The sequence below is a fragment of the Zeus faber genome, assembly GCF_960531495.2.
Source record: "Zeus faber genome assembly, chromosome: 10".
Taxonomy (NCBI): domain Eukaryota; kingdom Metazoa; phylum Chordata; class Actinopteri; order Zeiformes; family Zeidae; genus Zeus; species Zeus faber.
The window spans coordinates 26,715,971-26,728,037 of record NC_137199.1 but is presented as its reverse complement, the minus strand read 5'-3'; the positions used below and the strand labels follow the sequence as shown (position 1 = coordinate 26,728,037).

The window sequence follows — 12,067 nt, the reverse complement described above, 5'->3', positions numbered from 1 at the left end:
ATAATAATAATAATAACAATAATAATAATAATTATTATTATTATTATTATTATTATATAAAATATAGCTGCAGGCAGCAATACATGGGTTCCATTTTAGCCTTGTTAGGTACATATTACATTTTACAATATTACAATTATAATACAAAAGTAATGTTACAATTACAATATTTTAAATTTTCCGGCCATTAGTCATCTTTATCCTGTGAAGTGTGACATAATCGGTGAGTTCCGCAACATAAGGCCAATTATTTGGACTTATAGGTATTACAAGTACTCGAGGTAAGTACTCGAGGTTAGAGGTTACATCTTTTTATATTCACACTTATTACAAAATTATCAAATTCTTCAATTGTAAATGTTAGACCAGTTAAACATATTTAAGTCAAACTGTTTATTATTTGTAAAATAGAGTGCATTGGAAAATTGGGAGAAGAGGTGACAAGACAGTCAGATAATTGTTTTATTAAACAACTTATAATGACTGCTTTACATTTGTGATAAATTATTACAAAAACTAGGCTACCTTCTCAAAGGTAAATAAAGAAATTACTATGGGTTGGGCCCCTAATTATAATGTGTTATTATTAACATAATAACAACATTGTTTTGGTTATATTTATCAAGTTTTTACGCATTTATACATGAAAAGTTGTTGACAACAGGGAAACCAGACGGCACAAGATGGTTTGACGGTTGCCCAGTTTCCCTTGGAAACTGGGCAACCGTTAACGTCGAGCCCTGCATGGACATATCATATGTTTTGTTTGTTTACAGTGTAAGACTCCCCAGTCCGTCCAAGACCACCTCATTCTCGCTATTTTAATTTTGTTTATCTTAACAGGGGACACTGGTTGGCATTTGTGGAAGTGTTGGAAGTGGAAAGAGTTCCCTTCTGTCTGCCCTGCTGGGACAGGTAAGAAATAACAAACCATATTTAATATAATGTAATATAATATAATGTAATATAATTATGCATTCCTTGATAAATGAACACAAATCACCACTCCCTGCTCCAGATGACGTTGCTGGAGGGAAACGTAGCAGCGAGCGGCGGCTTTGCCTTTGTTTCCCAACAAGCCTGGATCCTCAACGACTCGCTGAAGGAGAACATCCTGTTTGGGAAGGAGTACGAGCAAGACAAGTAAGGAGACCTGGTGGTGAACGGGAGCCAACAGAGCTGTGACGTACCTTTTACCCGTGATTGTAACACGCTGCTTTTCTTCTCAGATATGACGCTGTCCTGGAGGCCTGCTGCCTCGTCCCTGACCTGGACGAGCTGCCGTATGGAGACATGACTGAGGTAGAAATGTGGATTTAGATGTGTGTATGTGCGCCGAATCAAACAAATGCTGTTTAATAGACTTATACAGCTCAATTGGGTTTTGGAAATTAAGCAGGCAGACGATCTGACTCTTCAAACCTATGATCAATAAATGTTTTTTTATCCCCTTTGCCCGTTTTTTTATCTGCCTTGCTTTAGTCATGCAACTTGGACATAGCCCATCCTTTTTGCTGCATAAAACAAAGAGCTTATTTTTGCTATTACAGTTTCCAAATGAGGCCTTTAGATGGTGTTCTCCTCCACAGTGGATTTGGTCAGGGTGCTGAGAAGTCTTAGTTGTGGCTCAAGCACACCTCAGCAGCACAGCCCGTTTCCAGTCCGCCAGTCAAATCTGTGATTTCTCCATTATAGCGTGCGGCTCCCTCTAACAATCGGGCCAATCAGTCTGTCGCCCCTAATTGACATTTCTGTACAAACCAAAACGAGATCTGGACATTGTTTTGCGGCTCATTAAATGAATATTGACTTTGATCTTGTGGCTCCAGATTGGCGAGCGAGGTGCCAACCTGAGCGGCGGGCAGCGTCAGCGGGTGAGCCTCGCCCGTGCCCTTTACAGCGACATGCCCATCCTGCTGCTGGACGACCCGCTGAGCGCCGTGGACGCCCGCGTGGGCTTGCACCTTTTCCACAATGTCATCCGCGCTGCCACCGGGGGCCGCACCGTGCTGTTTGTCACCCACCAGCTGCAGGTACAGGCGCCTCGCCATGAATCAGCTGTTAAAAATAACCTCTTCCAAAAGTGACTCAAAACGGGGGACAGATGCACCGTTTTGAGTTATTTGTCCACAGAATCACCAATAGACATTTTTCCAGGAGCTGCAGTGTCGATCGGAGCTATTGTCTATTCGAGTGGTGGAAAGTAACAGAAACGTAGAAGTGCTTTGTTACTGTACAAATATCTCTACTTAATTTGTAGACATTTGGTTTTTTACTCCACTACATTTCGTACCGCTCTTTATATTGTATTATAGGCTCTCCGAGATCAGGGCACCTGATATGACACGTCATTTTACTTTTAATACTTTAAGTACATTTAAGAGCAAGTACTCACATACTTAACTCAAATAGAGTTCTGTTCAACTTCTTCTCGAGTAATTTTTTCTCAGGGTATTTGTACTTTTACCGAAGTAAAAGGTCTGTCGGTACTTCTCTAACCATTGCTGCATTGTGAAAGGTTGAATTGGGCCAAAAACATTTGAATCCAAATTGCAGTGGCGAATAACACTCAGCGTCGCTTTCTTTCTTCCTTATCTCTAGTATTTGACGGAGTGTGACGATGTGATTTTAATGAAGGACGGGCAGATAGCGGAGCACGGCACCCACGCTCAGCTAATGTGCAGAGAGCGTGACTACGCCACCCTGTTCACCAGCGTCCAACAGGAGGTACCTAACCACAACCCCCCCTACCCCTCCCACTCCAGGACAACACTGTACATTTAAACGCTCAATAATTGATGAGGCTTTGAGACGCCCGGCCCCGTGACTGGAAAATGTTAATGCATACGGGGTCTTTTCATTATTTATACATGCATTGATTTAGTCTTGGAGCTCCTGGAGGCCCTGTCGCTAATATCTTTGTTTCAATGACTCTCTGGGTGTTGTGTTGCCTCTCCCTTTGTTCCCTTCAGAATTTGGTGAAAATGAACCTGAAAAACAAGCAGCGGAGGGTGGCGGAGGAGGAGGAGGAGGAGGAGGAGGAGGTGGTGGCGGTGGGGGCGAAGAAGGCCGAGAGCTCCAAGGTCGTTATCAAGGTGGCCAGACCCCCGGCGGAGAAGAAGCAGCGAGGTAAGAGGGCCTCGCTGCCCACGTGCAGCCAGGAAGCAGCGGCTTCATTGTTCAGAATCCTAATCCTTCTTTCATCTGATCCCTTTTCAGCCCTCTCTCTCCTCTCCTTTGTTCGTCTTACCTCCCCAGAACAACTGATGAAAGCCGAGGAGAAGGGCTCTGGGGCAGTGGCCTGGTCGGTGTACTCTGCGTACATAGAGGCGGCCGGCGGCCCCGTCGTCTTCTTTCTCAACGCCTTCCTCTTCCTCTCCACCACCGGCAGCATCGCCTTCAGCAACTGGTGGCTGAGCCACTGGATCCAACAGGGCAGCGGGGTGGGTTTGTTTGGCTCCCCACTTTTTATATTCTCTTTATCCCTCACAAGTGGCTCCCGCGAGGAAAATACCCAGCATGCTTCAGCGCGTCGAAGCAGGCGACTGAGCGTTCATCTGAATGCGCATGATTAAAAAAAAGTCAATGCTGCCGCCGGTAAACTTAATTAAAAACAGGCACCGGCAGCAGAGAAACAGATGTGCAGGGGAAAAACCTGCTACTAAAAATAGACGGCGTCGCTCACTGACTTTTTTTTGAACCAATAGCCTTTGATTTATTAGAGACAGAGATTCTATTTGTGTAGTTTTGGACTCTCCCCCTGTTCACGGTAATTTGTCCCATCTTCCTTCCAGAACTCGTCCATAATCTCTGTGAATGAAACCCTGGAAAGCAACAGCATGCGACTCAACCCTCACGTGAGCTACTACTCCACCATCTACATCCTGTCCATGGGCGCCGCGCTGCTGCTGAAGACTGTGCGAGGGCTGGTGTTTGTCAAGGTGAGCGTCCAGCGCCCACTGAGCGGCGAACAAATTCATTTAGCCGTTGATGGAGCGCCAAGAGGAGGTGAAGGGGGACGTCACACCCTGATATTCTTATTGTCTCCATATTTTCCATCGCTCATGCTCGTGTAGCTTCAGCTCTATAATTAAAAGTGCCTACGAGCCAAATTAATTTCTGTGCCCACTGATATGATTCACTGCTTTCAAGGGGGGCGTGTGCGTGTGCGTGTGCATGTGCGTGCGTGTGTGTGTGTGTGTGTGTGTGTGTGTGTGTGTGCACGCGCCCGCCACCCTGTCCTGTCCTGTTTTTTTATGGCTAACCCTTCTTGACAGTTAGGACTGTTAGGTCACGTCGTTATTGTGCACCACTTGAAATTCAAAGATGGCAAATTTTTTCTTACCCCGAGCTGTGATGAGATCGTTGGAGTGTTGAATATTCCATTAATAGAATTAATGCGTTTGCCGCCGCCAAAAGACATTTCTATCCAAACGGCGGGGCGTCTTTCAAGCATCGGGTCGTGACCTTTTGCGCATCAGCCTCCGAGAAACTCGTTAATGCCTGAAGATGTGACGGCTCGCGGTGACGCGTATCCTTAAAAACAGCGAGGTCTGCGCTCGCGACTCCCACCTGACATTTGCTGTTCCCACACGCCAGGTTTCTCCTTGTTTTGTTTATCCGAGTTGTGAGCGATTCCGTATGTTTCCCGCGTTTGTTTGTTGACATGGCGTCTGTCAACACCGCTGTGTGTGTGTGTGTGTGTTCGTGTGTGTGCCTGTGCATTGACAGTGCACGGTGAAGGCCGCCTCCACGCTGCACGACAAGCTGTTCCGCAAGCTTCTCCTCAGCCCCATGCACTTCTTCGACACAACGCCTCTCGGTCGCATCCTGACCCGCTTCTCGAGAGACATGGATGAGGGTGAGGGCCTGTTCTCCTTCTGGGTTGTTGTTTTTTTAATTGCCATGCCAGCATTTAATTTATTTATTTATTCATATTTGTTTATCAATTTATTTATTTATTTTACCATTGTTTTATGTTATCTTATATCTGTATCTAACATTATTTATTAGTCTTTACTTATCTGTGTATATTTTTTAAATATGTTCAAAATATTCAGTTTAAATGTTGTATGTACATGTATGTACTTTTTTTAACTGCACCATTTCATTTTTGAGGTCCCTCTGTCTTTCAGCAATAAGCAATAAGATACAAGATATTATAAGAGATTCATACAAAAAGAGGTATTCTACCTCAATTTCATGCAAATCCATGCAGTTCTGAATATCCTGTCTCGTCTCGTCTCATCTCTCCCTGCAGTGGACGTCCGCTTGGCCATGCAGGCTGAGATGCTGCTCCAGAACCTGACGCTGGTGCTCTTCTGCCTGGGCATGGTGGGCATCGTCTTCCCCTGGTTCCTGCTCTGCATCCTGCCCCTGGGAGCCTTCCTCTGCATCGTCAACCGTGTCTCCAGGTCAGAATAGATCATGGACCTTTACATTTGATACGCAGTAGGCCACAGACCCCATCTTCTGTCTGGAATTCCAATCTGAGACGATTTTTCTTGTTTGATATGATTTAGTCCAGACTTCCATACCTGTCTGTACAATAGTTAAGGAGAAAACAGTCAAAGTATTATCAAAACAGTCACACGCTTAATGTACATTGCTTAATGGTAAAGTTTAACTATTAATGGTTTTGCTCGCGTTCCCTGCAACCTCTCAAAGGCTGTGAATGTTAAGAGCCACTGGTCTATAACATAACTCAACATGCCTCTTTCTCTGGGGCTCCACTGGCACAATCTACACACAAATATTACAAAATGTAAAATGTTTTTTCCTATTTTTTACTGGCTTTTCTGACATGACACTTCTACTTGGCTCACTAATTCAGCATCAAAAAGACCTAAATATTATGTCAAGTTCACACTGTGGCTATTTCCTGAACTCTCGGGGGGGGGGGGGGGTTGATAAAGTCATATCTTTTTGCCCTTGAGCAAGACACTGCTGTGTCCTGCTGTGGAGCTGGAGCTGGTCCCCGTGCCCTGTCCTGTCCTGCCCTGCCCACTGGTCCTAGACAGTTAAGATGGGCAAATGCAGAGGACAAATTCAAACAAAGCCACAGAATGTTTCAATACCTGATACTATCAATGTTGAAACCATAAAGGTGTTGTGATACGCAGCGCTGCCTGTGGGACCCTAAAGAAAGCCATCAGTAATGGGATGCCGATAGATCTATTCTTCTTTTATCTGTCGTCGCCCGAAATGCACTGGGTTGATTTAAGGACTTGGCCCACGTCTCTATTCAAGGCTTTGCAGCCGTTGTGTAAAACAAACCACATGCCAGCACCTTGGGAAATAAGCACAGATTTCTCAAGTTCCTCCATCACAAAGGTCAAAAGAAACGTGACTTGCACTTCTTATGGAGATGACACACCAGAAAGATAACCAGCCACACCAATACACACATCTCTATTTGGTGATGAAATATTCAGTTTCATCAGAATGAAAATATTAACTGGGCATATGTGCCACAACGTGAAACTCATAACCTTTGATCCAGAGAGAATCGGGTGGATGATGTATTTGCTGAATATGTCACCTAAAGGCACCAAGCGCTCTTTGTGTTAAATGCGTGTGTTCAATTAAATAACAACCGAAGTTGCCACATCCTTGAATTTGAATAGCTCATATATGTAACATCAAAGCACAATTTGTATTGAAATCGCCGGCTTTTTAAAGCAGTTGTTATTCAATTGTGAAATGAGACTGCCCAGGGCGTCAACATGTTTGTCTGGAACACGGCCCCCAGTGCCAGGAAGTGCTATGCCCCCCCCCCTTCCCTCTCTCTCTCGGCTTTATGAGAAAAATGGGATGATTCACATGCACCATCCAGCCTCATCTGGGCATCTAAAAGTGGAAAACCAGCCCACCTTTGTCAATATTCCCCTCTCCAGCTCACACCACCCTGCTGTCTCTGGCGTAGCAGCGCCGGTGTGCAGCGGCGTTCGTAATATCGCATATATATCACAAGCTGGAAAATGACTTGAGTTCTACTGGGAAACGCTTTGTTCCCTCCTTGTCAGAATTCACTCTCCTGCCCGTGCACTCTCCTCCCCTGTTGCCATTGTCCGCACGCAGGTGATTGCAATGCCACTGAATGTAATGCTTTCCTTTTGGTGGTTCCTCCACGCCACCCTGTTGTTCAGCTGGAATGCCTCTACTTCACCCCGAATTTCACGCAGCTGATAGATAGTGAGATAGTAATATTGGTTCAACTAGCATGCAAAGCGCAGACTTACAGCATGGGAACTTAAGCCTTAAAATGTAAATGCTACGTTACCTGCACACTAGTATGTACTGCATTTACCATGCTGGGTGGATGGGTGTCAAATAGACAACATACCATGACAGAAGGGGAAAAACAACTATAAACAGACAGAATAATATAAACTTGTATGGACTTGCAGGCCCAAATTTAATGCGGCCTGCCACATGTTTCCAATGTGTTAAATATGGCCCTGTAAAGTGATTTTAAAGTCACAATTGAGACCCCTGGATCTCAGGCTCAACACACCTGTTCCTTCCATCCGCAGGGTTCTAATTCGGGAGCTGAAGCGTCTGGAGAACGTCAGCCAGTCGCCGTTCACCTCCCACATCACCAGCAGCCTCCAGGGGCTCTCCACCATCCACGCGTACGGACGGCACCACGACTTCCTGGACAGGTGGGAGGCGACACATTTCTCTGGTCCAAGGAGACACTTTGCCACTAAGGCTCGCCAGGGTTTGTTTTTTATCTGTCCCTAAAAGGGGAAAGATTCATCTTCCCGCTCTTCTCCCATAAGGCAGTTTGATGGTAACGATCAGAAGAGCACCCCCTGGAGCTGTTTAAAGGATTCAATGTCTTACTCAAGAGCCCTTCACCACGCCTTAAGCCTAATTTATACTTGAGTGCTACTTAAATTTAGATAGGGGAAGCTGTCTCAAAGCTCTTTATCGTCGCTGTCACACTTGTAGGATTTTGGAGGGGCTTTTTGCGTCGTGCAATTGGATAGTTTGTCACTGTAGGAATGACTGGAGCCTTGCTCCGTGCATTGCTACAGGGCGACAAAATGACCATATTTTGAGAGTCAACTATCAAAAGTGTGATTTACCAAGTACAAATTGGGCTCCAGGGTTGAGATATTGCGTGTGCAATTGGTACGAATGGAAAGTATAAACTATATATGTACTCTCACCCCTCCATGAGCTATGGCTGAGGGTCTCAATTTAGAAAAACTGTGTAGCTGCTTCCTTCAACCCTACACCGCTGGACATGCTAGACTTTATTCCAGAGGGTTCTGCCTTGGGCTCTGATTGCTCTGTGCTAAAACTTACAATAGGTTCCCTCTCCGTTCAGGTACCAGGAGTTGCTGGACACCAACCAGGCCTCCCACTACCTCTTCAGCTGTGCGATGCGTTGGCTGGCTGTTCGACTTGACCTTATCAGCATCACGCTCATCACTGCAGTGGCACTTCTCATTGTCTTCATGCATAAGCAGATTCCTCCAGCCTACGCAGGCCTGGCCATATCTTACGCAGTGCAGGTATGCACGCATACTCATCGCACTGTGCACTCGGCTATGCAAACATGGGGGTGGGTGCTGTGCTAGTGTAAAGAAGAGGTCTCTCAAATCCTAAGATCCCGTTGAATGGGAAAGTGAATCATAGCTACATTCAGCCTGCATACCTTGTTGCTCAGTCACATTTTTTGAAAGTGGCTCGTATTGAATATATACAATATCATGAGCAGGGATTAGGGCTGGGTTAAAATAAGTTTACTCTGATAAGATTAAATTCAGTTGTTTTTTTTTTATTTCTGAATCGATTTGAAATTTGCAATATCGAAACTTTGTTTGGAAGTTGATGCAACCATTTTCCTGTTAAATGAAAATATTTAATTTCTGTATAAGACGGAATGCTGGAAACAAAAAGTCAATATATGGATATACTGTATATCATTATTGAATCGAATCTACATTTAATTGAGTCATGACCCTTTGTATGGAAATCCAATTGTATTGTGAGATCTTGCCCAATACCAGCCCTAACAGACATCCATTCTTAAATGAGTAATTAACAATTACGCAACAACAAATAGTGATGAGGCTGTCATAGAAACCATTTAAACTCTCGTCCGAGTATGAACTGTTGAAATGTACGAAAGTGTTTTTTTTTGTGGCATGACAGCAAACAGCCCAAGGCTTGGTTCTAGCTGTGAGACTGTAGCTGCCACTGCCCGAGCCGAGAGAAACAGCTGCATGTGCCGCGGGAAGCGGCGTTAAAACGAACCGCAAAACCACACATCAGACGTGTTTTCCGCTGCAGGACCTCACACAAATAGGGTCCGCCAAATTTAAATGATCTCAAACCATGATGTGTTGTGTTGTGTTTAATTTCCCTTCAGACTGCAAAAGGATTAATTTGGAATTGATCCGTGTCATGGGTAAAAAAAATAATAATAATAAGATTAGGGTTGCCTTTATCTGCAGCCCGGTCACAGCCATCGATCCCTCCCTCAATAACAAGTGTCACGGTGCCCTGGAAACTGGACTTGGCACCGGGTGCCGGCGTCCAACTGAGCAGCTCTTGAATGTAACGTACAGGGTCCGCAAAAACATTTCTTTGAAGGGAAAAAGGCAACCAATGCAAAGTAGACACAGGTCTTGTGTACATATGTGATATCGCCGTGCAAGTGTACGTGCACAGAGGCCTTGTACCGTGAGGAACGTGCTCTCTGTTTGTTCAGCTCTCTCCCATGTGGACCTTTGTCGTCTTTGTCTTTCCACCGTATGTCTGATAAAAATGACCAATGTGTGCGCTTGATGGGGACATAGGGACGGAGATTTATGACATTTACAAGATAGAACCGGAAGTAAAATCTGCGAACGTAATCTGGTGGGCTGTAAATTTTTATAGGTTTTACTGCTCTATTTTGTCAGGGCAGAGCTTGTAATTGATAGCAGTAATTGTCTGTATCAATCGTTAACCTTCCACCTCTGTCCGTCCCTCCCTCTGTGTACGTCTTGATCCCTCTCTCCATGTCACCTTTTTCTTTCTATCACACTCTCTCTTTCCCTCGCCCTCTCCCTGTCACTCCTCATCCTTTCCCGTGTCTTTCTCTCTCCCCTCTCCCTCGCTCCCCTGAAGCTGACCGGCTTATTCCAGTTCACCGTGAGGCTTCTGTCGGAGACGGAGGCTCGTTTCACATCGGTTGAGAGGATCAATCATTACATAAAGGTAAAACGCAGAAGCGCTCAGAGGCGTGCCGAGTGCACGGTGGGGAAGGTGCATCGCGGGGAACTGATTCAATAGTGTTGGAGTACACACACGGACATCATGTAGCAACACAAACATCATCAGATATTGACCAGCCCAGTATGAGGGAGCAGTCAGGGGGACTGTGTGTGTGTGTGTGTGTGTGTGTGTGTGTGTGTGTGTGTGTGTGTGTGTGTGTGTGTGTGTGTGTGTGTGTGTGTGTGTGTGTGTGTGTGTGTGTGTGTGTGTGTGTGTGTGTGTGTGTGATACAACCAGAGCGTGAGAAGTTCTCGTGTAACCTCAGAGCACAACAACGGGGCTTGCACCGCACAACGGCCACGAACCCATCGAGACACAAACACCAGATGAGCGTCTCTTCTCTCTGCGTCTATCTCAAAGCTCCCGGAGAGAGAAGTCTATGAATTACACCGCAGGCCAGACAGGGACCTTTACACCTCGACAAAGACACAGTCAGGTTAATATCAGATACCATCGTCTTCTCCTTATCTCAGTGTCTGGAGAGCGAGGCTCCCAGACAGATGGCCGGCCCGTCCTCTCCTGCCCCCTCCTGGCCGCAGCAGGGAAGCATCTCCTTCCAGGAGGTGGAGATGCGTTACAGCGACGTCCTGCCGCCCGTGCTCAAGAAGCTGTCCTTCCAGATCCAGCCCGAGGAGACCGTCGGCATCGTGGGACGCACGGGCTCCGGTATGCACCGCTCCAACTGCACCTTTTCCTCCCGCCAAGCCACAACACTTTCCTGCCTTGAGTTGCCAAATGTTCAACTGTGAGGAAAAGGTTTGTCTTGGTTGACAAGAGTTTTTTTGTTCTGATGTCTTGGCAGGAAAGTCCTCTCTCGGCGTCGCTCTTTTCAGACTGGTGGAGCTGATGGGAGGGTCCATCACCATTGACGGAATCAACATTGCGGATATCGGGCTGGACGATCTGCGGAGCAAGCTGGCCATCATTCCCCAAGAGCCCGTTCTCTTCATCGGCACAGTCAGGTTGGTGTAACAGGTTGTATATTTACAGACCTTATTCATTTCTGTCTTATTTTGGCAGCCCGCTGGTCCAGCCTCGACCATCTGTCGGCTGAAGCTATTCTCCCAATAACACGGGGGGACTCGCAGTGATCGGAAAATTTGGTTGAGGCCAAAATAATACCAGAGTTTCCATTTAAGTAGAGATGCTCTGGTATCAAGTGTATTGGGGGCAGATTCTGAGTGCATCAATGTTTGATTGAATCTCTGCTTTGGAACCTGTGAAATAGTTACACGGGAATGTCCTTTAACCACCACCCTTGCTGAAAGGTTTTTCATCTTCCAACAGGACCAATTTGGACCCGTGGGGTCAATACTCCGACGCCCAGATATGGGAAGCACTTGAGAAGACACACATAAAAGAGATGGTAGGTGGCTAATAAGATCTCCGAAACCAGAATAATGGTAAAAACTTGCTTGATACAGAGTGTTTACACATACCCCCACTGGTCTCTCCTCAGGTCAGCCAAATGCCTCACTCGATGCACTCGGAGGTGACGGAGAACGGAGACAACTTCTCGGTGGGAGAGAGGCAGCTGCTGTGTGTGGCCAGAGCCCTACTGAGGCACAGCAAGGTACTGATTGTGTCACGCCGCCGTGTCACGTTTCACGCTCCATCGCAGCGAGGGGCGGAGGGTGATTATAGCTGCTTTGGTGAAGAGTTGATTTTATATTTTGGACTGGAGGAAAAAAAACAAAAACAAAAAACAAGCCTTTACCAGTCACATTTTCTCACGTTCATCACTTTGATGCAAGATCCTGTGGCATCACTGCCACCCGGTGGTTAATGTTGT

At 46.0% G+C, this 12,067-nt stretch overlaps 1 protein-coding gene across 1 annotated transcript in view; it reads left to right on the top strand.

The window, feature by feature from the left end:
• LOC307235973 (ATP-binding cassette sub-family C member 5) overlaps positions 1-12,067 on the top strand; it is a 36,802-nt gene that overhangs the window by 22,347 nt on the left and 2,388 nt on the right. The window contains exons 11-28 of the mRNA XM_080008233.1: positions 844-915; positions 1,019-1,143; positions 1,230-1,302; positions 1,830-2,033; positions 2,602-2,727; positions 2,973-3,011; positions 3,069-3,129; positions 3,259-3,443; positions 3,795-3,941; positions 4,732-4,861; positions 5,261-5,414; positions 7,536-7,664; positions 8,339-8,525; positions 10,129-10,218; positions 10,749-10,941; positions 11,078-11,237; positions 11,563-11,641; positions 11,735-11,848. Of these exons, the coding sequence (XP_079864359.1) occupies positions 844-915; positions 1,019-1,143; positions 1,230-1,302; positions 1,830-2,033; positions 2,602-2,727; positions 2,973-3,011; positions 3,069-3,129; positions 3,259-3,443; positions 3,795-3,941; positions 4,732-4,861; positions 5,261-5,414; positions 7,536-7,664; positions 8,339-8,525; positions 10,129-10,218; positions 10,749-10,941; positions 11,078-11,237; positions 11,563-11,641; positions 11,735-11,848 (2,268 nt within the window). The remainder of the gene's footprint in view (positions 1-843; positions 916-1,018; positions 1,144-1,229; positions 1,303-1,829; positions 2,034-2,601; positions 2,728-2,972; positions 3,012-3,068; positions 3,130-3,258; positions 3,444-3,794; positions 3,942-4,731; positions 4,862-5,260; positions 5,415-7,535; positions 7,665-8,338; positions 8,526-10,128; positions 10,219-10,748; positions 10,942-11,077; positions 11,238-11,562; positions 11,642-11,734; positions 11,849-12,067) is intronic.